The 27,527-nt window shown below is 41.6% G+C and overlaps 1 protein-coding gene and 1 long non-coding RNA gene across 2 annotated transcripts; one reads left to right on the top strand and one right to left on the bottom strand.

Annotated features, from left to right (window-relative positions):
* Nucleotides 1-103: 103 nt before the first annotated feature.
* Nucleotides 104-25,209, top strand: map1lc3a (microtubule-associated protein 1 light chain 3 alpha). Its single transcript, XM_055867832.1, has 4 exons — nucleotides 104-406; nucleotides 9,302-9,357; nucleotides 10,105-10,211; nucleotides 23,861-25,209. Exons 1-4 carry the CDS (start codon nucleotides 367-369, stop codon nucleotides 24,021-24,023), a joined length of 366 nt encoding a protein of 121 aa, XP_055723807.1. The 5' UTR covers nucleotides 104-366; the 3' UTR covers nucleotides 24,024-25,209.
* LOC129814800 (uncharacterized) lies at nucleotides 2,663-10,111 on the bottom strand. The gene is made up of 2 exons (XR_008753352.1): nucleotides 3,156-10,111; nucleotides 2,663-3,050 (listed from the first exon to the last, which is right to left on the bottom strand). It is a non-coding gene; the product is annotated as an uncharacterized LOC129814800 (long non-coding RNA).
* Nucleotides 25,210-27,527: the final 2,318 nt, after the last annotated feature.

Genomic DNA, 27,527 nt, shown 5'->3' with positions numbered 1-27,527 from the left:
AAACAACTTCTCATTATTCCTTGTAGATCAGTCAAGTTACCATTTACCCACAATGCACCATGGGTTTGGTAACTAGTGACAACCCTTGAACACTGACAACGTGACACTCCATTTGAACTCCTCCTCCACATTTACTAGATCGGGAGAACAGTGCAGAAGATAGCCTCCCCCATCTCTCGTCCGGACTAAAAAGGAAAGGCTTGCTACGTTAGCTAGTTTATTCCAAACCAACGCTGTTTTTGTAGCAACAGTGAGCACGGACTTGACAGACAAGCAAGGGACAGCATTTGTTGAGAATTCCATAAACAACTTGAGATATTTACTGGTATATTATCTCATTTATAAGCCACAGCGTAATCTACAGTGATGCCATCCGATAGACCGTTCAAACAAAGAAGGTCATTCGGTAAGTAACGTCAGCTGTTAACAGTTGCTAACCACAGATCTTTGAGCTAACCTTAGCTAGCTAGGCATATTCTTTACTGGACAGGCAATATTGTATTGTTGAAAACAGCTCAACAGTGTTCTCAGTATTCGTCATTATGAATGTAAGTGTAATGGTAGCTAATGGTAGCCAACGCCAGAGAGGCCTTAACTTTGATACTGACGTTAGCATGCTTAAGCTAACTAGGCTAGTTGATAAGCTAACAACGTCAATAATAAAGGCATCCGCATGCTTCCCGAAACAGTATGGTTGAATTCGTACATATAGTGTGACGTATTTGTACTTCGGTGAATGTTTTTTCGGCTGTTAGACCACATTTTTTTAGGAGGCAAGCCATAGTTTAGAGCCGACGTCTTCGCCCCTTCGTCACTGATTGGTCAACAGTAGGGCATCTTAAATAAAGTATTTGTTGTCATTCAAGGAGAGACAACTCGTTTTCATGCAATTATTTTCATTGAGAAATACTGCAAACAAAATTAGATGTACAATTGTGCGACTAAGATCTCTTCAGCAAAAACGTCAATTAATGAGATTTTTTTTTGGGGGGGGGGGGGTTAGATTCATTCTGACTTTTGAGGAAGTGTAAACTGACTACGGCGTCTAAAAATGGATAACAGGTACTATTGCCTTCAATTCAAGGCGGCGTACAATTCCGGGCGTTCCTTTCCCCTTGAGTATCCTGTTGGTTACAGCCCCCTCGCACAGTGTCCTTTGCTCCAGCATGCCGAATACCTGCTGCTGTTAACATAACTGCGGAAAAACAATGCCCGACAGGCGGGGTTGAAATACACCGTCTACCATTGTGTTGGCTAGCTACCTATCCCACCTGCTGTGTGCCACCAGAGTCCTAGCAGTGTCCTTCGCTCCCGCCTGCCGAACAACTGCCCTCGCCATCATTAACATAACTGCTGGAAAGTAGTGCTCTAGCCAGCTACAGTCAAAGACAACTCTGTGCTGCCTTTTATTGCCGCCGCCTCCTCTTCTTCTGTGGGGTTTATCAACGGTTGGCAGCATCCAACGTTATGATGCTCATCGCTGTATCCTGTGTCAAAGGGTTTGCTGGACTTCGCTAAAGATCCGTAGATTTCTACATTACTCCCTATTTGTTTACAAGGGCCTACTTCATAAACTTCCGTTTGAGTTTCCTAGTCCCCATAGAGCTAGGTAAATCTGCTTTTGGTTTTAATGCACCGTATTGCTGGAACAAGATTCAAAATACATTTAATCTTGATGTTCTGGAGCTGTTCATGAATTTAATGTGGGGATTTAGGATGTGTACTGTTACTTCATGCGTTGTATGCGTGTGCTTACTGTGACTGTCACCCTGATATTGGCTACTAGGTAGCTACTTCCCACGCCTTTGCCAGACATTTGTGCTTGTCAGGCAGGCTCGAAGGCCAATGTGTCCCGGTTCATGCCCTCCCCATTGGGTAGTAGTCTGTATCTAGGCTATGTATAAAGGTGACATCTAGATGGTTATCAATATTAAATATTTATTGTGTAGGCTGCTATCCTGTTTGAAATAAAATTGTGTGAGAGAGAAAAAAATGGCCACGTTAGCTACCGCCAGTGACACAACTGTGATACCCAGTAGGAACCACTTATCGACTTGTAGTCCAGTCAGACACACAACTTTCTTGAGTGCCAATAAATCTGCCCAATTAGCTGATTGGCTTTCCATACGCCCACTCCCATACTCCGTCGCCATAATGGGCTGCAGCTACCCATACTTAAGTTCCACTGCATTTTTTCATTGCTCCTCTCTAATCGGGGACTGATTTAGACCTGGGACACCAGGTGGGTACAATTAATTAGAACAGAAAACCTATCAGGTAGAAAAGAAAACCTATCAAGCTCCGGACCTCGTAGGGTGAATCCTCCTGGTGTAGGCTATGAGTTTGAAAGTGGTTACATTTGCCAAGCCCCATCCCTGAGCTTTATTACCAAGTAGTGGGATTACAGTTGGGCTGAAACACAAACTCTGGATTGTGCATGGGTGCCATACAAGATTGCATGATGTGTGTATTTGTGTCAGGCCATTCTAAATTATTACCCTGTGCAGTGCAACACAATTGATAGAGCAATCACATGTCCTCAATGTCTGCTGATGTAGGCTAATTTGGGTTTGACTACTGCAGGGCTCTACGCTAATGTTTTTTCCCAAGGAGTACATGCGCTCCTAAATGTAGGGGCACACAAAGAAATTTAGGAGCACAGTGAAAATTGTAACAGAGTTTATTAACAATTTATTACATACATTTATACTGCGTGTGTGTACTAAGGGACACATCTGTGGAACAGCACATACCACCAAAATCACACATTGACCCATGCCTACTAGACGCAAAGAATATCAGTTGTCCAGCTGCTTTTGTATGTTGGCCGTCTGGCACGCTAAGAGGTCAGCCAGCTGTCCACGGCAGGAGTGGTATCGATCTCCTCGACAGAAGACCCCTCCAGGCTGATCCTCATCAGGTCTTCGGTGGTGGAGACCCCAAGGCAGCTTCTTGTCGAATTCTTAATCTGGTTGTGCGCATAGAAGCCTCGCACACTGGGCGGCTGAAATGGGCAGCACCAGCATAAGCTGCACCAACTCCAGCATGTTCTAGGGAAAATATGATATCTTTCAAATTCATTTAAACTCTTACCATTAATTTATCAAAACCAACCATAGGATACCATGCATAACCACGCAGGACTGTTAGCCTACCATGTAATCGTGCCTGTAGGGGTCCTTTGTCAACATGGTCTCCCACAGGCCACTGTAGGACTTGTCCTTGAAATTGTGGCTGACCAGGATTTTCAGGCCCTTTCACTCATCCTGGATTGCAGCCATGTTGCACCCTGATCTGCAGGATTGAACAGAGCAAGTGAGTTTGCAAATATGCAAAAATAACATTGTCTTCAATGGCAGTGCAGTGTCAAATAAATTTTTGCCTCTAGAGGCTCCTTGAAATGCCTCATCAGGTATGCCACACCATCATCGCCAAAGGTGAGAAGGCTGGCCTGGTCATGTGTCAGGGTTTAGCACTCTGAAAGACTCCACTGGGGTCTGGACACCCTCATCCTTCAGCAAACCACCGAACCTGGTTATGAGATCATCCACGCCGATGTTGATGGCCGCCTCCATGTGTTGCTTCAGCTGGGGATTGGTGATGGTCCGTAAAGCCTTTCAGATTCCCCTTTAGTGATATTCAATTTTAACAGAAATAACACACACACACCAACACACAATGAAATGTCTGGCCATTTGTCTGTCTCCCATTAAAAAAAAAAAAAAAAAAAAAGTAAAGACTTCTCCACTGCATTTCCCTCCTTATCCTCAAATTGTTCTACTGTGCAACGAATACACTGAGAATCTATCTTAATCATCGATTTTAATCATCAATTTCTCTTACATTTTAACAAGCTCTCATCCTAACACACCTGGAATCTCTTCTCATCACCCTGCTGCTGAGCAAGCATGGTCTGGATATTCTCCAGCATGCCTCCTGCCTTTGCCCTAAGCTTTAGTGCTTACAGTCTGGTCACTGTCTTCCTCAACTCTGTGGCTTGGGGGAGGATCAGGTCATTCCTTTGCATTGTGAGGATAGCTCCTCGAACATGTCTGAAAGAAAATGGCAGAATACACGAGTGCATTCTCCATTTCCCGCTTTATCTGTTAAGTAGTCAGTAAATAAACGGTCACCTGTCAATTACTTGATTCTGAAAGTTCATTTGAGTCTTGAACCTATTTTTTTTTTTTTTTTTTTTTTTACTAGTGTGGTATTACATTTCCTGTGTAAAACTGACCTTCTTTGCACGCCCTTGAACTTCCGCTGTTGTTGATGCTACGGCCAGGTGCTGCAGAACAAGGTCCTTGTCTTGTCCATGCCGTAGGAACACTTTGAGGGCTCTGTGGACATGGGAGATCCAGCGAGTTCCCTTGACGCTAGACAGTGTGCAAATAGCCACACCGAGCTCTTGCCCGAGAACATAGAGCTCTCGTTTGGATTTTCCGCTGAAGTGATACGCCTTCATATCAGATTCAGATTCAGTACACGACCGACACATTTGGCTCTTTCTTCTGAATGGTCAGTATTGCCAGCTCTAGTCTGTGGAAGTCAGAACAGAATCTTCCAAACAATTCACCGTCTCCTTCCCCCCCTGTCTCTTGTGCCAACAGAAAACAATAATTCTGTGGTATTTACAATTCCAGCACTTAGCACAGACACACACAGTATTGTTTAACATTCTCTGCTAGCAAATAAAACTAAATCATATAGGATTTATTAGTTACAAACCTATGTGGCATACAGTGGATTGGGATTATATGCCCCCCTGCCTCACTCCCCCACGGTGGCCCATGTTCACGGAGGCACCATCTGCCCCGAAGGAGATATACCTCTTCCATGATCCTTCTCTGGGCAAACAACACAAAATGTGGCATCCAAAACACCTCGAAGGACAACACCAGAAAACAATTATACCAAATTGTTTCTGACAAACTAAATTATCTCCATTATGAATAATGATGAAACTTGACACAAGAATACAGCATATAAAGAGGAACTACTTACCAATGGCATGAGAGTGCTCAAGGGTCTGTTGTCCGACCAGGAGATTGACTGGCTTCCCATCCTCCAATAACATAGACAATCTCGCATTCGGTGTTGGATATACCAATGTCTCCGTCTATTAGAATGGCAGGATATTTCGCGGCTTTCAGCTTCGCTGACAGGCTCTCGTTATGTCAACAATTTGACCGATCATCTCCACACGTCTTACATCATTGTCGTATGTGGGATTAATGTCAAGTCCGTTTTTGTGGTGGAGTCTAAGCGGCCCAAATTTGACGAAAGGTTCTTCTTCTTTCGCAATGAAGCATGCGACGTTTATCTTTATTTTCATCTGCATCTTCTCCTCAGACAGCAGCACTTGCCTCCTCAAGGCTGCTGACACCGTGCCTGATGGCTTCTACCTGTCTCGACAAGTACAGATCTCTGCACTGGATATGCCGCCGCGAGATGTTATGTTTCGCTACACTATCTCTTTTCAGATGCGGGTTTCCTGACACGAAGGACAAGTTGCCCGCTTGTTTCTGCCCTCTACAATATTTGCAGAACATGATGTTGTTTTCCAACTCTAGCCATGGGAACATTTTGAGCCAATTCGCATTGAATCTATATGTTCTCCCTCCACCGGCTAGTGACCACGGGGGTCACGATAGCTTCGCTTAATGTTGTTTTCAGCATCCCTAACGTTAGCCGCCATGTCAACGTTAGCCTCCTCAGGTAAACCTTGTGAAGAGGCTTCATTAGTTGCGAATCCCCCTCGCCGGATTCCTCTTTCTCCTCGTCTCTCTTTTGCTTGAAATAAAATTTAATGGGCTTCATTTTTAGCGATGTCTGCACGTTAATTAACCTCTCTAGGGTATGTGGGACGATAGCGTCCCACCTCGTCAACAGCCAGTGAAACTGCAGGGCGCCAAATTCAAAACAGAAATCCCATAATTTAAATTCCTCAAACATACAAGTATTTTACACCATTTTAAAGCTACACTTGTTGTAAATCCAGCCAAAGTGTCAGATTTTCTAAAAGGTTTTATGATGAAAGCACACCAAACGATTATGTTAGGTATGAGCCAAGTCACAGAAAAAGACAGCCATTTTTCCAGCTAAAGAGAGCAGTAACTAAAAGCAGAAATAGAGAAAATTAATCACTAACCTTTGATAATCTTCATCAGATGACACTCATAGGACTTCATGTTACACAATACATGTATTTTTTGTTTGGTAAAGTTCATATTTATATCCAAAAATCTGAGTTTAGGCAAGACGCTACTGTATCACTTGGCAAAAAGCCTGAGAAAATGCAGAGCGCCAAATTAACATTACTTACTATAAAATGAAACTTTCTTTAAATCACACATGAAAGATACCAAATTAAAGCTACAGTGGTTGTGAATCCAGCCAACATGTCAGAATTCAAATAGGCTTTTCAGCGAAAGCATACGATGCTAATATCTGAGCATAGCACCATAGAAAACAAAAGAGAGAACATTTCAACCCTGCAGGCACGACACAAAACGCAGAAATAAAAATATAATTCATGCCTTTGCGAGCTTCTGTTGTTGGCACTCCAATATGTCCCATCAACATCACAAATGGTCCTTTTGTTCGATTAATTCCGTCTATATATCCAAAATGTTCATTTATTTGGCGCGTTTGATCCAGAAAAACACCAGTTCCAACTTGCTCAAACGCGACGACAAATTATCTCAAAGGTTACCTGTAAACTTTGCCAAAAAATGTCAAACTACTTTTGTAATAACTTTAGGTATTTTTTACCGTTAATTGATAAAATTGAAGACTGGATAATATGTGTTCAATACAGGATTAAAAAGAAATGTTGCATGCCTTCTGTTTGATTGAAGCGCATGTCCAGGACACCTGGAGTGCCTCGACTTCAAGATGGCCGTATTTCTTCATTACACAAAGGAATAACCTCAACCTATTTCTCAGGACTGTTGACATCTAGTGGAAGCCGTAGGAACTGCAAGCAATTCGCTTAGAAATCTGGTTTCCCAATGAAAACTCATTGAAAAGACAGTGACCTAAAAAAAAAAAAAAAAATCTGAATGGTTTGTCCTCGGGTTTCGCCTGCTAAATAAGTTCTGTTATACTCAGACATGATTCAAACAGTTTTAGAAACTTCAGAGTTTTCTATCCAAATCTACTAACAATATGCATATATTATCTTCTAGGGATGAGTAGCTGGCAGTTGAATTTTGGTATGCTTTTCATCCAAACGTGAAAATGCTGCCCCCTACCCTAGAGAAGTTAACTTTATAGCCTATACTGATACTATTTTCCAGTTCACCTTTCTCTGACTGGTCTGCGTCATCACAGAAAACTCTACTGTGGTTGGCGCATGCCGCTTGTGGAATGTGGGACTTGTAGTTTTTAAACAATTAGCAGCAGGGGAAAAATAGATTACGGTAGGTTGTAATCTTTAATTGCACACTGTGCTCGTTAAGAATTTTTCCAGTTCCCACAAATCTATTTTTAGGGGCAAATGCGAGTGAAATACTCACACTGTAGAGCCCTGGACTACTGTGGACAACAATTGGCATTACTGAAACCAGTATGCCTATTTTGAGAACTCTGACTGTTTAAGTCATAGCCTATGATTTTCTATGTTGATCATGTTTGCAGTTGCACACCCCATATCAAGGAGACATACTTTTGGCTAGATCAGGAGTCTCCAACCTTTTTCTAGCATGAGAGCTACTTTTTAAAAAAAATTACATGTCCTGAGCTACTCAGTTTTTAAATAGCTTTTAAATAGGCAAATTCTTCTTCTCTATCCTGCAACTCGTCCTTGGTGTACACTATATGTCAATATTCCTGACGAAATAATGGTTACTAAACAGTATTTGGCATGGCAGTTTTCTTCGTTTTTATTTTTCCTGGTTTAGGTTTTTACTCTCAATAGAACAATTAGTCATAGAGAAACAACAAATGAATTTTCTGAGCCCATGTCGATGCTGAAATCAGAAGACAGTAAATTATTTAGGTCTGGGGAAAAAACGAATAGATTTGGACATTCAAACACCTTTTTATTGCGCATCAAGCAAAGGGGGGTATGTGTTGGTCTAGCGATGTTTCTGTTAGGCCTACTGCTGCAGCACGTCATGATATTTAGTCAACTCCATGACAGTAGCTAAAGCAAGGGGCTATAGCAACACACAAGTAGCCTACAAATGCATGCTGTGCCGGGCATTCCCTGAGCTCCTAAAATGAGTGAAAATGGAGCGGGCGAGGCGGCCAACCCTCCAGCCTTTGGGAAACGGCTATGCTCCAGTGAAATTGGGGATGCTCCGCTCACATACTCTGATCATGATATAGTTATTTCAGGTAGGCCAACTTTGCAGTTAACATTTTATTGAGAAGGTTATTGGGGAAGGTATGTCTACCCACAAGTTAGCATTGCTAACTGTCTACATGGAATAATAAACAAATGCGCGCAAACAGACCGGGGCAATATTGATGGAAATTAATTGGCAGATAGGTACAGTTTACATTTGTCTTTTTAAGCCAATAGTGGCTAACCATGGGTGGGATAATGTCAATGTGGCTTTGATTGGATAGTAGCCGGGAACCTAATATTTTTGACAATTTGCGCTAAAATAAGTGGAAAAAATGTATGTACTTTCAGAATTGCTTGGCGAGCTACTCATAGGTGGGCTGCGAGGTACTTGTAGCTCACAATCTACCTTTTGGAGAGCCTGTAGGCTATTCTGTTTTATCTTCCAACTGATCAGAAAGACTTTTTCATTGATTGTCTCATCTCTATCAGTCGACGTTTCTTCTGTCCTAGACTATGGTGACATCATTTAGATGAATGCTGCTGCCACTTTTTTGAGGCTGTCAAAGGCCATAAAGCACTTAGTTTTATCACGGTTGACAGGTTTTGCGCTCATCGCTGCTTGCTCTATTGGAAAGTATGTTGACCTTCATTTGATGTTGCCTAGGTTAAAACATTGCATTTTATTCATTTATAAAAACCTATTGGAAAAACTCTTACATTACCTGACATCTTCACTTACCCATAGAAGTACGAGTTACCATACCCGATCACAGGGATGTTTAACTCTGGAAATTCCATCTGTTGCTACAGATCTAGGAAAAACAGCCTTTAGTTGCTATGCACCCCATGTGTGGACACATTGGTGCCTCTCGTGTGGTTCAAAATGTTGATCATAGATGTGTCTATAATTCTGTATTTTATATTCATATATTGTAAAATACAGTGCTCCATTGAGAAAGAGACCGTGACATCCCTGTGTAAATATGTACAAATTCTTATCTGCAGCTGATCGTTGCAAAGAGGTGCATCAAATCCGTGACCAGCACCCCAACAAAATCCCAGTAAGTTACTCTGACACTGCCCTCTATAGAACAGAATACACAATTATTGGTGCCCTTGATGATGAGCAAAAAAGACTAAAATAAATAATACAAATACTGAGGTATATTGTATGCTTTAAGAAAGGGGGAAATTATATTATTTTATACTAATACAATTTATCAGAGAAAGAATTTGTTTGACACGTAATACCTATAAAAAAAAATGCCTTTTCGCCAACTGCAGTTGTCTGACCTTATAACGGAACTAAAATGATTTATGAGATTGGAGAACACATTGGGAGGGATCTTAGACCATTCCTCCATACAGAATTTGTATTTTATTTGCTCATCTTTATCAAGGGTGCCAATAATTGTGGCTCTGACTACATTTATTTCCCTGCTCACCACACACAATGAAGAGCAACATTACACTTGTCTGCGTAGAATTCGGTTGTCTGGCTATTGTTCCTGAAAGCTCTCTTCATATATCAGTAAACTGATTACCGTAAGAGCCTTTCTTGATGTAGTTCACATGATACTCAGACATGCCAACTGCATGTCTGAGTTGAGAATTGTGAAGAAGTGGAAGGCTATAGCCAGGAAGCACACTGAATGTTATCTTTTTTTGATTAGTATATGAAATATTCATCCAACATATCTTATTTAGGGCCTTAATATATGTGATGTAATATATTCAGTATTAATTGGTGTTATGGTGATGGAATTACATCTTATAACTGTTTATCATTGCTTGGTGCTCCCCTACAGGTAATCATTGAGCGTTATAAGGGAGAGAAGCAGCTGCCTGTGTTGGACAAGACAAAGTTTCTTGTCCCTGACCATGTCAACATGAGCGAGTTAGTGAAGATAATCAGGTAAGAGTCATATAACCATTGAGTCATGACTTAATGAGGTTTGGATTTGATGACATGGTGGTAGTCCATGGGCAACAGAGACATGGACACTATACCCCACACTTTGAACCTGAATGTCCATTTAATGGTGAGATCATTTACAAAACACCTTAAACACTTTGCCTTTCTCTCCCATAATGTAAAGCAGTGTCCTTGAATGTTCAGTTAGAATGCGTTGACTAAAGAACACACTCTCAATGTCTGGAAGGGAACTGTGTACGTGCCTGTATCCCCAGTCTCATGTTGACCAGATTGTTTACTTGTCTGGAGTGTGTCACCCAGAGAGCGTGGCGAGCCGCAGTGTGCCAATAATTGGTGTACACACTGACCCCGACTTCCTCGGGACTTCTGCTGGAAACACTCTAGCACTGAAATACACCCTGTTATCATTGGGAGAGACTCTCTTCCTGTTTTGTGCTTGTCTCTTCATATTACAGCCATGTCAATGACACGTGGGGGGAGGGGGAGTAGACCTTAACTGTTTCAGCACTGCTCTGTGTGTCATCGACTATTGCAGGGAACTTCTTAACTAAACCTATGCCATGTTGTGTAGTATCAATAGTAACAAATTATTAATGTTGTAGTTTCCATGTTGAGTTGTTTAGTAGTCTCTCTAGACAGACTGGTTGCCTCCTCACAATGGTTACCTGTGCACAAAAGTACAATTGTTTTAAAATTCCTGCTATCTACACTGTTTCTTTAGTGAGTGTTCATTTTTATGAACAGAACATATATATTTTTCTTAGGTTCTGCCACAATAAATGATATTGAACTGGAGTACTTGAATGAAAAAATATATATACACTACCGTTCAAAAGTTTGGGGTCACTTAGAAATGTCCTTGTTTTTGAAAGAAAATCACTTTTTTTAAATCAAATTAATCGGAAATACAGTGTAGACATTGTTAATGTTGTAAATGACTATTGTAGCTGGAAACGGCTGATTAAAAAAAAAAGAAGAAAAAAAAGAGAAGGAATATCTACATAGGCGTACAGAGGCCTATTATCAGCAACCATCACTCCTGTGTTCCAATGGCACGTTGCGTTAGGCTAATTGATCATTCGAAAGCCCTTTTGCAATTATGTTAGCACAGCTGAAAACTATTGTGCTGATTTCATAGAAGCAATAAAACTGGCCTTTAGACTAGTTGAGTATCTGGAGCATCAGCATTTGTGGGTTCGATTACAGGCTCAAAATGGTTAGAAACAGAACTTTCTTCTGAAACTCGTCAGTCTATTCTTGTTCTGAGAAATGAAGGCTATTCCATGCGAGAGATTGCCAAGAAACTGAAGATCTCGTACAACGCTGTGTACTACTCCCTTCACAGAACAGTGCAAACTGGCACTAGCCAGAATAGAAAGAGTGGGAGGCCCCGGTGCACAACTGAGCAAGAGAACAAGCACATTGGTGTGTCTAGTTTGAGAAACAGTCAACTGGCAGCTTCATTAAATGGTACCCACAAAACACCAGTCTCAATGTCAACCGTGAAGAGGCGACTCTGGGATTCTGGTGTTTTGCGGGTACTGTGTAGATCTGGGGCTCCCGAGTGGCCTAAGGCACTGCATCTCAGTGCTAGAGACGTTGCTACAGACCCTGGTTCGATTCCAGGCTGTATCTCAACCGGCCGTGATTGGGAGTCCCATGGGGCAGCGCACAATAGGTCCACCGTCGTCTGGGTTAGGGTTTGGCCAGGGTAGGCCGTCATTGTAAATTTGACTTGCCTAGTTAAATAAAGGTAAAAATGGATTGAGGGGGAAAAACCGTATCAATTTCAGAATAAGGCTGTAATGTAACAAAATGTGGAAAAAGTCAAGGGGTCTGATAACTTTCCGAATGCATTTGACACTCACTGGACAATCTATTAGGACACTATCTAGTACCGGATCAGACCCCCCTTTGCATCCAGAACAGCCTGAATTCTTCAGGGCATGGATTCTACAAGGTGTTGGAAATGTTCCACAGCGGTGTTGGTCCATGCTGACGCTATGGCATCATTGCAGATTGGATGGTGGTACATTCATGCTCATATAATGCTCATATAATAGCTCATTCATCTCATCCCAAAGATGCTCTATTGGGTTTGGTCAGCAACAATGTTCAGATACGCTGTGGCGTTCAATTGGTATCAAGGGACCTAACGTGTGCCAGGAAAACATTTGCATTTTTAGCTGATAGGAGGTGAACCCGGTGTGGTCGTCTGTTGCAATAGCCCATCCGTGACAAGGATTGATGAGTTGTGCGTTCCGAGATGCTGTTCGGGGAAACCACTTGTACTGCGCTTTTTGTTGCCCACTTGTTAGCTTGCACGATTCTTGCCATTCTCCTTCAACATCTCATCAATGAGCTGTTCTCGCCCACAGCCCTACTGCTGACTGGATGTTTTTTTTAGACAATGTTGTGCTTGAAAAGCCCAGGATGGCGACCAGTTTCTGAGTTACTGGAACCGGCATGCCTGGCACCGACGATCATACCACGCTCAAAGGTCACTCATTTTGCCCATTCAAATGTTCAATCGAACAGTAACTGGATGTCTGTCTGCCTGCTTTATTTAGCAAGCCACGTAACTCACTGTCTGTAGGAGCAATCCATTTTCATGAAAGGGATGATTTCAGTCAAAAAAACAGGTGCCATTTAAGATTGATTTATTGAAATCGTAATATTATATCGTGGCACACAATCTTCAAGTAACCTCAGCAGTGGAGCTTGCTTGTAGAAGCCTATGGCTGTGCAATGGCATGGCCTTTTGTTCATTTAGCAAACAAGATATTCTTATTTCCAGAGCCTTTATTATAGTTTTTTTATTTAACATTTATTTAACCAGGCTAGTCAGTTAACAACAAATTCTTATTTACAATGACGGCCTAACAAAAGGCCTGCTGTGGGGAAGGGGGCTGAGATAGATAGATGAATGACTAAATAAATATTGGACAAAACACACATCACGACAGGAGCAGCACAAAACATGGTACAAACATTATTGGGCACAGACAACAGCACAAAGGACAAGAAGTTAGAGACAGTAGTACATCACGCGAAGCAGCCACAACTGTCAGTAAGTGTCCATGATTGAGTCTTTTGAATGAAGAGATTGAGAACTGCCCAGTTTGAGTGTTTGTTGCAGCTCGTTCCAGTCGCTAGCTGCAGCAAACTGAAAAGACGAGCGACCCAGGGATGTGTGCTTTAGGGACCTTTTAACAGAATGTGACTGGCAGAACGGGTTTTGTATGTGGAGGATGAGGGCTGCAGTAGATATCTCAGATAGGGGGGAGTGAGGCCTAAGAGGATTTCATAAATAAGCATCAACCAGTGGGTCTTGAGACTGGTTTACAGAGATGACCAGTTTAGAGGAGTATAAAGTGTAGTGATGTGTCCTATAAGGAGCATTGGTGGCAAACCTGATGGCTGAATGGTAAAGAACATCTAGCCGCTCGAGAGCACCCTTACCTGTCGATCTATAAATTACGTCTCCGTAATCTAGGATGGTCATCTGAATCAGGGTTAGTTTGGCAGCTGGGGTGAAAGAGGAGCGATTTACGATAGAGGAAACCAAGTCTAGATTTAACTTTAGCCTGCAGCTTTGATATGTGCTGGGAGAAGGACAGTGTACCATCTATCCATACACCCAAGTACTTGTATAAGGTGACTACCTCAAGCTCTAAACCCTCAGCGGTAGTACTCACACCTGTGGGGAGAGGGGCATTCTTCTTACCAAACCACATTACCTTTGTTTCGAAGGTATTCCGAACAAGGATTAGTTGGACACTAAGAAAGCTTTGTTGTAGAGCATTTAACCTGTCTAGGATCAGCGTGGCGCTAGCGGCACACCCCCCCCCCCCCCCACTGAAAAACCAGTGCCGCGAAATTCAAAAAAAATATTTTTTTTTAAATATTTAACTTTCACACATTAAAGTCCAATACAGCTAATGAAAGACACAGATCTTGTGAATCCAGTCAACATTTCCGATTTTTAAAATGTTTTACAGGGAAGACACAATATGTAAAGATGTACATCTATTACCTAAAAACACATTAGCATAATCCACCATCTTTTATTTGTCCACCAACACCAGTAGCCATCACCAATTCGGCTAAACTAAGATATTTATAGCCCCTAACCAACAAAAAAACTCATTAGATGACAGTCTGATAACATATTTATGGTATGGGATAGGTTTTGTTAGAAAAAAGTGCATATTTCAGGTAGATGGCATAGTTTACAATTGCACCCACCATCACAAATGGACTAGAATAATTACAATGAGCAACGTGTTTACCTAACTACTAATCATCAAACATTTCGTAAAAATACACAGCATACACGAATCGAAAGACACAGATCCTGTGAATACAGACAATATTTCAGATTTTCTAAGTGTCTTACAGCGAAAACACAATAAATCGTTATATTAGCTTAGCACATAGCAATTAGCAGCCCAGCATTGATTCTAGCCAAAGTGAGCGATAAAAGTCAACATCGCCAAAAGATATTAATTTTTTCACTAACCTTCTCAGAATTCTTCCGATGACACTCCTGTAACATCACATTACAACATGCATATACAGTTTGATCGAAAATGTTTATATTTAGCCACCAAAATCATGGTTAGACAATGTGAAATGTAGACAAGCTGGTAAAGAAAAAGTCCTTGCGCCACTTAGACAGTGATCTACTCTTATACATAAATACTCATAAACGTGACTAAAAAATACAGGGTGGACAGGGATTGATAGACAATTTAATTCTTAATACAATTGCGTTATTACATTTTTTAATTTATCCTTACTTTTCAATACAGTTTGCGCCAAGCGACGCTACGTCAAAAAACATGGCGTCCTAAGCCACTAAAATGTTTCGACAGAAACACGATTTATCATAATAAAAATGTCCTACCTTGAGCTGTTCTTCCATCAGTATCTTGGGCAAAGGATCCTTTCTTGGGAGAAATCGTCTTTTGGTGGAAAGCTGTCCTCTTGCCATGTGGAAATGTCAACTGCGTTCGGGATGAACTGAAAAGCGTGCCCAACTTTTCACATCGTTGCAAAAATAAATGTCCCAAAATCGCACTAAACGGATATAAATTGCTATAAAACGCTTTAAATTAACTACCTTATGATGTTTTTAACTCCTATAACGAGTGAAAAGATGACCGGAGAAATATAACAGGCTAAACTAACGCTTGGAACAGGTGCGCGCCGGTGTCCTCTAGGCTCATGACGCAGCTCCCAAAGAATGACTAGCTTCAGGGTTTTTTCATTTGTAGGGCCTGTGAACGCGCAATCGACCCCGTTGGAATCGTCATCACGTAAAGGCATCCAGGGGAAGACGTAAGAAGTGTCCGTATAGTCATAGCAACGACAGTGCCCTTTTAACTGACTTCAGAAGAGTGGCCAACATTTCTCAAATCTGACTCCATGTCAGGGAAATTGCTGTAGAATGGGCTCTGTTCCACTTAGAGACAAAATTTCAACTCCTATAGAAACTATAGACTGTTTTCTATCCAATAATAATATGCATATTGTACGATCAAGGATTTTGTGGGAAGCCGTTTAAAAAATTAGCCAAATTAGCATAAATAGTCTAAACAGCGCCCCCATCCCCAACAGGTTAACACAAAATCCAGGGAGGGGCCAGCTGAGTATAAGACTATCATCTGCATATAAATGGATGAGAGAGCTTCCTACTGCCTGAGCTATGTTGTTGATGTAAATTGAGAAGAGCGTGGGGCCTAGGATAGAGCCTTGGGGTACTCCCTTGGTGACAGGCAGTGGCTGAGACAGCAGATGTTTTGACTTTATACACTGCACTCTTTAGAGAGGTAGTTAGCAAACCAGGCCAATGGCCCCTCAGACACCAATACTACTTAGCCGGCCCACAAGAGTGGAATGGTCTACCGTATCAAAAGCTTTGGTCAAGTTAATAAAAATAGCAGACATTGCTTAGAATCAAGGGCAATGGTGACATCATTGAGGACCTTTTTTAAGGTTGCAGTGACACATCCAAAATCTGAGCGGAAACCAGATTGCATACCAGAGAGAATACTATACACATCAAGACAGCCAGTCAATTAATTATTGACATCCCCCCCCCCCCCCCCCCCTAACAGTTAGGATCAGTTTGATCTCCCCTTTAAATAAATAAAGGATGCACAGTGGCTGCCAATGGGAACCTCCCCATGGAGAGGGGGGAGAGGTTTGGCGATGATGGGGGCAGAAACCTTAAAGAAGGGTCTAAACCATCTGACCCAGATGCTTTTTTGGGGTCAGGGTTAAGGAGCTCCTTTAGCACCTGGGACTAAGTGACCGTCTGCGCGGGGAAAGGGAAAAAGAGGGAGGAGCATCAGGGCTAGTCGCAATTAGAAGGGGTGGGAGATGAGGAAATGTTGGATGGGCAAGTCAAATAGGAATCCTGACTTAATGAAATGGTGATTTTAAAGAGCTCAGCCATGTGCTCCTTGTCAGTAACAACTATATAATCAACATTAAGAGACATGGGCAACTGTGAGGAGGGTTTATTCTCCAGGTCTTTAACCGTTTTCCAGAACTTCTTGGGGTTAGACACACAGAGAACTGCTCCTTAAAGTAACTCACTTTGGCCTTCCGGATAACCTGAGTGCTCAGGCTTAGTGGCTCTTGTTCAGGCAAATGAGAAATAAATATTTCTCATTTGCCTGAACAAGAGCCACTAAGCCTGAGTATGTGTGCGCTAAGCCTTTCGCCAAATTGAATTCTTGAGGTGGAGCACCTCTACAAGATCACGGTCGAACCAGGGGCTGAACTGGTTTATAATTCTAATTTTCTTTACGGGGGTGTGTTTGTTAACAATACCACTTTTTAGAGGCCAGTTCATAAAGGAAGGCTTTGATCATTTGTGAGGATAACATCAAGAAGAGTAGCCTTTTCTGGGTGTTTGGAGTCATACCTTGTGGGACTGGTAATAATCTGAGAAAGATTTAGGGAGTCCCGTTGCTTTAGGACTTAGTCAGGTGGTTTAAGCATGTCGCAGTTTAGGGAACCTAGCAGGACAATTTCAGACTTTGTAAGGGGCCGGGAGAGAGCTTAGGGCATAGGCCGGTGCTGATGGAGGACGATAACAGCCAGCAACAGTCAACAAAGTGCTATTTGAAAGTTAATGCTTAAAACCAGCAAATCACCAAGTCTGTCCCTAAACAATTTGGAGACAACCGAGCACTGAAGGTGATCCTTAGTAAAGATTGCCACTCCACCACCTTTGGAAGATCTGTCTCGCCGAGAAAGGTTAACATCAATATTCGAAACTTTTCCTTACACTAGAGAGGTTATGTGGGACGGTAGCGTCTCACCTCGTCAACAGCCAGTGAAACTGCAGGGCGCCAAATTCAAAACAGAATTCAAATAGGCTTTTTGGCGAAAGCAAACGATGCTATTATCTGAGTTAGCACCATTGTAAACAAAGAGAGATAAGCATATTTCAACCCTGCAGGCACGACACAAAACGCAGAAATAAAAATATAATTCATGCCTTTGACGAGGTTCTGTTGTTGGCACTCCAATATGTCCCATAAACATCACAAATGGTCCTTTTGTTCGATTAATTCCGTCTATATATCCAAAATGTCAATTTATTTGGAGCGTTTGATCCAGAAAAACACCGGTTCCAACTCGTGAAACATGACTACAAAATATCTCTCAAGTTACCTGTAAACTTCGCCAAAACATTTCAAACTACTTTTGTAATACAACTTTAGGTATTTATTAACGTAAATAATCAATCAAATTGAAGACGGGATAATCTGTGTTCAATACAGGATTAAAACAATCTGTAGCTAGCTTTCTGGTCATGCGCCTCTAACAAACAGTCACAACAAGTGACCCTGATTTCAAAATGGCCGTATTTCTTCATTACACAAAGGGAAAAACCCTCAACCAATTTCTAAAGACTGTTGACATCCAGTGGAAGCGGTAGGAACTGCAAGAAGGTCAATTAGAAATCTGTATTCAATGAAAACTCATTGAAAAGAGAGTTTTAAAGATTGCTGTACACCAGCGAAACCCATCCAACTTGAAAGAGCTGGCGCAGTTTTGCCTTGAAGAATGGGCAAAAATCCCAGTGGATGTACCAAGCTTATAGAGACATACCCCAAGAGACTTGCAGCTGTAATTGCTGCAAAAGGTGGCTCTACAAAGTATTGACTTTGGGGGGGGGGGGGGGGGGGGGGGGGTAGTTGTGCACGCTCAAGTTTTCAGTTTTTTGTCTTATTTCTTGTTTGTTTCACAATAAAATGTTGTAAATCAAATGATACAAACCCCACCTCCAAAAAATAAATGTTTAACTCCAGGTTGTAAGGCAACAAAATAGGAAAAATGCCAAGGGGGTGAATACTTTTGCAAGTCACTGTATATAATTTACAAATGTATTCATACCAATGAGTCAACACTTTATGTAGACGCCTTTTGGTAGCCATTACAGCGTTAAGTTTTTCTGGGAAAAGTGCTTTTCACACCTGGATTATGCAATATTTGCCCTTTTTTTATGTCGGAATTCTTCGAGCTCTGTCAAATTGGGGGTTGATAATGGTTGTCTAGCAATTCTCAGGTCTTGCCTTAGATTTTCAAATGAATAGAAGTCAAAATGGTAAAACTCTGCCACATTCACTGTCTTCTTGGTAAGCAAGCGCCAGTAAAGATTTTGCCTTGTGTTTTAGGTTATTGTCCTGCTTAAAGGTGAATTAATCTCCTAGTGTCTGGTGGGAAAGACCAGGTTTTCCTGTAGGATTTTGCCTCTGCTTAGCTCAATTCTTGAAAAAAATATTTTTAAATCCTGAACAACTCCCCCAGTCCTTAACAATTACTGCACACTCATGACATGATTGTAATTTTCGATGCAGTCTGTCCACCCAAAAGGAAAAGCAGCCACTGCTGTCGGATATCTTCGTTTTTCGGAAAATAGTGTAATGTTAAATTAACAAAATGGCATCTAGTCACAACAGTGTGCTTTTACCGGCATGCCAGCTAAAAGTCACAACACCGCTGAAAAGGGGTTAGTTACCAGTATCGTTTTGCCACGTTCTACTTGAGTTTTCTTACAGTTTGTAAACAAAGCCGTATAATGCGCACATGTGATGACAGTTTTAAGGCATTACATACAGTGAACAAAAATATAAACGCAACATGTAAAGTGTTGGTCCCATGTTTCATGAGCTGAAATGCACAGAAAAAGCTTATCGCAAATGTTGTGCACAAATTTGTTTACTCTGGGTTTGCACAACCGAATAATTTCTGCACAAACTGTCAGAAACGGTCTCAGGGAAGCTCATCTGCGTGTTTGCCGTCCTCACCAAGGTCATGACTTGACTGCAGTTCGAGATCATAACCGACTTCACTGGGCAAATATGCTCACCTTCAATGGCCACTGGTACGCTGGAGAAGTGTCCTCTTCACGGATGAATCCCGGTTTTAACTGTACCGGGCAGATGGCAGTATGGCGTCATTTGGGCGAGTGGTTTGCTGATGTCAACTTTGAACAGAGTGCGCCTTATAGTATGGGCAGGCATAAGCTATGGACAACGGACACAATTGCATTTTATCAATGGTAATTTAAATATACAGAGAGCGTGACATTCATCCGCCGCCATCACCTCATGTTTCAGCATGATAATGCACGGCCCCATGTCGCAAGGGTCTGTGCATAATTCCTGGAAGCTGAAAATGTCCCAGTTCTTCCATGGCCTGCACACTCACCAGACATGTCACCCATTGAGCATGTTTGGGATGCTCTTGATCGAAGTGTATGACGGCGTGTTCCAGTTCCCGCCATTATCCAGCAACTTCGCACAGCCATTGAAGAGGAGTGGGACAACTTTCCACAGGCCACAATCAATAGCCTGATCAATTCAATGCGAAGGAGATGTGTTGCACTGCATGAAGTGGTTACCCCCAGATACTGACTGGTTTTCTGATCCACACCCCTACCTTTTTTTAAAGGTGTCTGGCCAACATATTCATATCTGATTAGATTAGGGCCTAATTTATTCATTTAAATTGACTGATTTTCTTATATGAACTGTAACTCACTAAAATAATTTCAAATTGTTTCATTTTGTGTTCAGTGCATCCCCCTCCCCCCATTTCGATCTTGTCTCATCGCTGCAACTCCACAACGGTCTCGAGAGTCACGCGTCCTCCGAAACATGAACCGCCTAACCGCGCTCCTTAACACCCTCCAGCTTATCCCGGAAGCCTGCCACACCAATGTGTCGGAGGAAACACCGTGCAGCTGGCGACCAGGGTCAGCCTGCAGGCACTCGGCACGCCACAAGTAGTCTCTAGGGCGCGATGAGCCAAGTAAAGCCCCCTGGCCAAACCCTCCCCTAACCCGGACGACACTGGGCCAATTGTGCGCTGTCCTATGGGACTGCTGGCCACGGCCTGTTGTGGCACAGCCCAGAAATGAACCCGGGTCTGTAGTAACGCCTCTAGCGCTGTTGTGCTGCGCCACTCAGGAGGCCCTCAGCTTTTCATTTTAAAAATTAAATTAGTAAAAATGTCAAACACAACTCCACTTTGACATGATGGGGTACTGCATGTAGGCCAGTGACAATCTCAATTTAATCATTTTTTAATTCGGTCTGTAACAACAAATTGTGGGAAAAGTCAAGGGGTGTGAATACTTTCTGAAGGCACTACAGTGGGGTCTGAAATTATGGCACCCTTGATACAGATCAGCAAAAATACTAAAATAAATACATACACTAGTTAAGTGTTCAATGCATAACAATTGCTCAGATAAAGATTACGTTTAATCTTTTTTTTAAAGATACCAATCAAAATTGCAATTGAAATAAATGAAATAAGCCCTAATCTATTGATTTCACATAACTGGGAATACAGATATGCATCTGTTGGTCACAGTTACCTTTTGCCTCATGCGGCATGACATCTCATTCAGTATTTGTGTTTTATTATGGATCCCCATTAGCTGATGGTGGGAACTGGAACACAGCTGGTCTCAGACAATCCCGCAAGGGAAGAAGCCTGATGTGGAGGTCCTGGGGTGGCAAGGTTACACATGGGCCGGTTGGACGTACTCCCAAATTCTCTATAATGACGTTGGTAGAGAAATGAACATTCAATTCTCTCGCAACAGCTCTGGTGGACATTCCTGCAGTCAGCATGCCAATTGCACGCTCCCTCAACTTGAGACATATGTGGGATTGTGTGTGACACAGTTTCTCATTTTAGAGTGGCCTTTTATTGTCCTAAGCACAAGGTTCACCTGTGTAATCATCATGCTGTTTTAATCAGCTTCTTGGTTTGCCACACCTGTCAGGTGGATGGATTATTTTGCCAAAAGAAAAATGCTCAGGGATGTAAACAAATTTGTGCACAACATTTGGGAAGTTTTTGGAACATTTCTGGAATCTTTTATTTTATTTCAGCTCATGAAACATGGGACCAACATGTTACATGTTGCGTTCATATTTTTGTTTAATACAGTTCATTCAAGTTTGTTTCAATATAATTCAAACTTTTGTTTTAGCAGTGTTGTGGACTCGAGTCACAAATTTGATGACTTGAGACTCCATTAGAAAATAAAATAACTTGAGACTTGGAGCCTCAACTCGGGAATTGACTGACATGAGACTGATGACTTGAAATTATCTGGCCAGGTTTTGTCATGTCATGTCGTCACTCATTTTGTGGTACATACAGAGCCTCAATGGATTTACTCTCCACGCAGCCAGAGACCGTAGCCGCAGCATCGCCCTTCCAAAGAAAAAAAAGATCCAACAGATTGGCTAGTGAAACGCACACTCGGCCCTCTGATTGGACCAGCAAACTGTCATTCAACACAGGTCGGGTGAGCTAGTGAACAGATTGCTGATTCGTTGCACAGCTATAGGATCAGGTGCATCACAAATGACAATGTAGGGAGAGAGGATTGCCATAATTAATAAATAAATATGCAGCTCCAAAAATGGTTTGGTGATCAAGAATATGAACTATTTACTTTGCCAACTCACCAGCAATGGGACACCAAGCAACAATTACCAGCATATGCCTACTGGTCTTTTGGTATGTCAAAATTACTTGAAATAATCATTCATAATTTATTTACTTATGAAGCTTGTATTTGGAAAGTAATTATTACTGTGGCGAAGACGCACCATAAAGGCATGTCGCTCTCCACTTGCGCTCTCCAAACTCCCGCCAGTGGAGAGTGCTTTGTTCTCTTGTTGAAATGTTTGCTGTTGATTTCCCACGTGTAAATGCATATGTGGTTAATCTATATTAATCTATATAATTGCTAGCGTTTCATCATTTCATTCGTAAACCGTTTATTGCAACACTTTTTTTTCTGTTTCCGTTTTTATTTAATTCAATGTATGGTTTCCTTTTGTTCATATTTCCTGGGTTATGTCGGAGTTCCGGCTCGGGGAACAAAACATCGATATTTTGAGTCCATGGCCAGGAAACTCCCCAGACCTTAATCCCATTGAGAACTTGTGGTCAATCCTCAAGAGGCGGGTGGACAAACAAAACCCCACAAATTCTAACAAACTCCAAGCATCGATTATGCAAGAATGGGCTGCCATCAGTCAGGATGTGGCCCAGAAGTTAATTGACAGCATGCCAGGGCGGATTGCATAGGCCTTGAAAAAGAAGGGTCAACTCTGCAAATATTGACTCTTTGCATCAACTTCATGTCAATAAAAGCCTTTGACACTTATGAAATGTTTGTAATTATAATTCAGTGTTCCATAGTAACTTCTGACACATATCTAAAGACACTGAAGCAGCAAACTTTGTGGAAATTAATATTTGTCATTCTCAAAACTTTTGGCCACGACTGTATATTTTGAATGATATGGAACTTTCACCATTGGGTCACCAAGACCTGTAACTAAATCTACACTCTGAGCACAACTTGCCTTGCTTTGTGCTGATTTCATGCCCGTTACAATTGCTACAATGTCCTTATTTTACAATTTACATAATCAAAATGTGTTGTAGACAAAATAATGAAAAGGTCTGTCTGGGAGCCTCAATAGACAGATTTGTTGTTGAACAAGTCATTACATGTATAGAATTTTTTTTTCTCCCATGGCTTGAACTTGACTCAAGACTCAACCCGTTCTACTTGAGACTCGAACCTTGTCACTTGACTTTCTTGTGACTCGAATAATAGAGACTGGGTCCCGCCTCCTTTTCTTCAGTCTGTTACACAAACTAACAATCACAGCTAACAGTGTCACCTAGCAAGTACCATTTATTTAATTCTGTGCATCCATTGCTAATTGTTGACTCCTCAAAGCGATGCCCGTTCTATGACCTGCCCCTGGACGGTAGACATTCAATCTGATGCCAATTATAGTAATGCTGCGTGTGGATTTTAAACTGGCTTGCATGAAATGCTTGCCTGTACTCCGAATACACAAACCATGCAACACCTCAAGGTGGTTCAAGCTAAAAGATGGGTCATATTCATTAGGCACCAAATGGACTGAAGCAGGGAAGGACTACCTGGACTCGCCAAATAACTGCTTGTTTTCATTTTACTACAGTGTGCCCTAATGATTGTGTCCGTTGTGTAGTGACCAGCCCTGACCCCTTGTATACCCATTCCCTTCCAGGCGCCGACTGCAGCTCAACCCCACGCAGGCCTTCTTCCTCCTGGTCAACCAGCACAGCATGGTGAGCGTGTCCACGCCCATCTCCGAGATCTACGAGCAGGAGCACGACGAGGACGGCTTCCTCTACATGGTTTACGCCTCTCAGGAGACTTTTGGATACTAGGGAGAGAGAGGGAAGTCTGGTCAAAGAGATGGGTGAGATGGGAGGCACAGGGGTACAGAGAGAGGTGAGGTTAGGTAGAGTTAGGTCAAACCCAGCTGTGTATGTTTCTATTTTGCCCCCCCCCCCCCCGGGATGATTGAGTTCCCTTAAGGGTAATTAAACAGACACCACCATGTCTTCTCATGACACTAGTAGGTAAACAGGAACGCTATGTGCAACCCCCCCCCCCCCCCCCCTTATTTAAACTATCATCCCCGTTGGAAGTACATTTCTATTGGTTGTCTTTTTTTCCTCTAGTCATAGGCTAGTGTGTTTGGCCCATTGGTTTTGATTTTATAGTTCATTATTTTATCTCCAATTGGAACCTGGTTTCTCAGATAGAGTAGAACACTATTAGTGTTTTGTTTTTTTAGGTTTTGTAACACCTTTTTACTTACGTGGTCGTAGGTGCTATTGCCTAAACCAATGGTTATTAATCTTGTCTAGAGTTTCACCAATATTGACACAGCTTACCTTTCTGGCACGTCTGCCAAAAGTGCAAGTGCATTAACTACACAACAAGACATGCAAAATTGCTAAGCCATCAATATCCCTGTACCTAAATCTACTAGAGCATTGGGTATCTTAGGTAGTTCTCTCCCTCCATTTAAGTATGGTTTAACAATCAATCAGATTAATCAAATGTGTTTGTCTGTCACCTTGAGCAGTTGACTGGTTCCATGAGCAAGATGACCATCCGTACAGTCATAACAGGTAGTGGTGGGTATGTGTGTTGTGATATATATAAGCTAGTACTTAGAATTGAGTAGTGGAAACAGATGTATAATGTAGAAATAAATACGCTTCTTTGCACATACCTTTATACTATTATAATAAGACTCAGTATTGAAAAGAAATAAGTGACATTTGATTCTTTTTGATATTCTGATATTCTCTCCTTTTAGAACACTGTTCTGTACGTATGCCTTTGGTAAAATGACTTTTGGAACTATGGGTTTGTGACGCACTACATACCTTGCATGTTTCTCATTGTTTTTTTGTATTGATTTTGGCAATAGATATAATTATTGTATTAAGTGTATTAACTTTTTCTTTTTAGAATTGTTTCCAAACCAAAAACTGAAAATGTATGTTAACAATTGTGTGCGTATAAACCATTAAAATACTGAAGTTGTGTTCATTTAAATGCCTCAATTGTAACCAATTCAAGTAGTATAGCATTGCGTCAAACTCATTTTAAGCATTCGCTAATAAAGCAATTAGAAATGTAAATTCATGGTTCTAGTAGTGGTTAACCAGTGTCAATGTTGAGTACAAATTAGGGACGAGCAATAACAGCCTTCGTATTACTGATAATCTGGTCAGATGTATACATTTGCATAAAAGCAGCACCATGACCACGGGCGGATTGTATGGTGAGCAGTCAGTCAAAATAATTGTTTATACTTGTGGAAAATAAAGTCAGATTTATTTACTTTTTCTTTCTTTTTTTGTTATATGGACATTCACTATTATTGCGAAGAATGCATTTTGTTCCAAATGTCAATATAGTGAGTGTCCTTCTTTTTTTTTTAAGACTCTTTAAATCCCATATGTGCATACTCACTAATTGCTTGGTGTTACGGATTGTGCTACATGTATAGGTAGCAAGGTACATACAATGCGTGCACAAACCATTAGGAACACCTGCTCTTTCCATGTGACTGACCAGGTGAAAGCTATGATCCCTTATTGAAGTCACTTGTTAAATCCACTTCAAACAGTTTAGATGAAGGGGAGGAGAAGGGTTAAATTATTTTTAAGCCTCGAGACAATTGAGAAATGGATTGTGTATGTGTGCCATTCAGAGGGTGAATGGGCAAGACAAAAGATCCTTTGAAAGGGGTATGGTAGTAAGTGCCAGACACGCTGGTTTGTGTCAAGAACTGCACCGCTGCTGGCTTTTTCACACTCAACAGTTTCCTGTGTTTATCAAGAATGGTCCACCACCCAAAGGACATCCAGCCAACTTGACACAACTGTGGAAGCATTGGCGTCAACATGGGCTGCTAGCTATACCTATGGAACACTTTCGACATCTTGTAGAGTCCATACCATGACGAATTGAGGCTGTTCCGGTGGCAAAAGGGGGTGCAACTCAATATTAGGAAGGTGCTTAAGTGTTCAGCTAATTATTTCATAGCGTTATCATATTTCTACAGATAACCATGTTCCCAGCCTAATCTTGTGACCATAAAGTTGAAATCCACTGTTAGCTCTGGGGAAGCCCACTGTGGTAAGCTTGTCCAGTGCTAATGCTTCAGAACCATAAATATGGCTAACCCAGCTGTTTTGAAATTGTGTAGAGAGCTTGTGCTGCACGCTTTTTAATTTCTACCCACACTTTTTAAGTTCTGCCCACATTTTCTATAGGATTAAGGTCAGGGCTTTGTGATGGCCACTCCAATACCTTGACTTTGTTGTCCTTAAGCAATTTTGCTACAACTTTGGAAGTATGCTTGGGGTCATTGTCCATTTGGAAGACCCATTTGCAACCAAGCTTTATCTTCCTGACTGATGTCTTGAGATGTTGCGTCAATATATCCGCATAATTGTCCTGCCTCATGATGCCATCTATTTTGTGAAGTGCACCAGTCCCTCCTGCAGCAAAGCACCCCCACAACATGATGCTGCCACCCCCGTGCTTCACGGTTGGGATGGTGTTCTTCGGCTTGCAAGCCTCCCCCTTTTTCCTCCAAACATAACGATGTTATATACGTCATTATATATTTTTGTTTCATCAGACCAGAGGACATCTCTAGGAGACGGAACGCGTCTCCTTCCTGAGCGGTATGACAGTTGCATGGTCCTATGGCATGGTGTTTATTCTTGCATACTATTGTTTGTACAGATGAACGTGGTACCTTCAGGCGTTTGGAAATTGCTCCCAAGGATGAACCAGACTTGTGGAGGTCTCCAAATGTTTTTTTACTGAGGTCTTGGCTGATTTCTTTTGATTTTACAATGATATCAAGCAAAGAGGCACTGAGTTTGAAGGTAGGCCTTGAAATACATCCACAAATACACTGACTCAAATTATGTCAATTAGCCTATCAAAAGCTTCTAAAGCCATCACATCATATTCTGGAATTTTCCAAGCTGTTTAAAGGCACAGTCAACTTAGTGTATGTAAACTTCTGACCCACTGGAATTGTGATACATTGAATTATAAGTGAAATAATCTGTCTGTAAACAATTGTTGGAAAAGTGACTTGTGTCATGCACAAAGTAGATAACCGACTTCCCAAACTAAAGTTTGTTAACATGGAATTTGTGGAGTGGTTGAAAAACGAGTTAATGACTCCAACCTAAGTGTATGTAAACTTCCGACTTCAACTGTATGTGTGTGTATATATACAGTGAGCACCATAATTCATTGGACAGTGACCATTGTTTTGTTATTTTGGTTCTGTACTCTAGCACTTTGAGTTTGAAAGGATACAATGACAATGAGGGTGAAGTTCA

This window comes from Salvelinus fontinalis, chromosome 18 (genome assembly GCF_029448725.1).
Source record: "Salvelinus fontinalis isolate EN_2023a chromosome 18, ASM2944872v1, whole genome shotgun sequence".
Taxonomy (NCBI): Eukaryota; Metazoa; Chordata; class Actinopteri; order Salmoniformes; family Salmonidae; genus Salvelinus; species Salvelinus fontinalis.
Note: the sequence above shows the minus strand (reverse complement) of the source record. Positions and strands in the feature narration are given on the sequence as shown.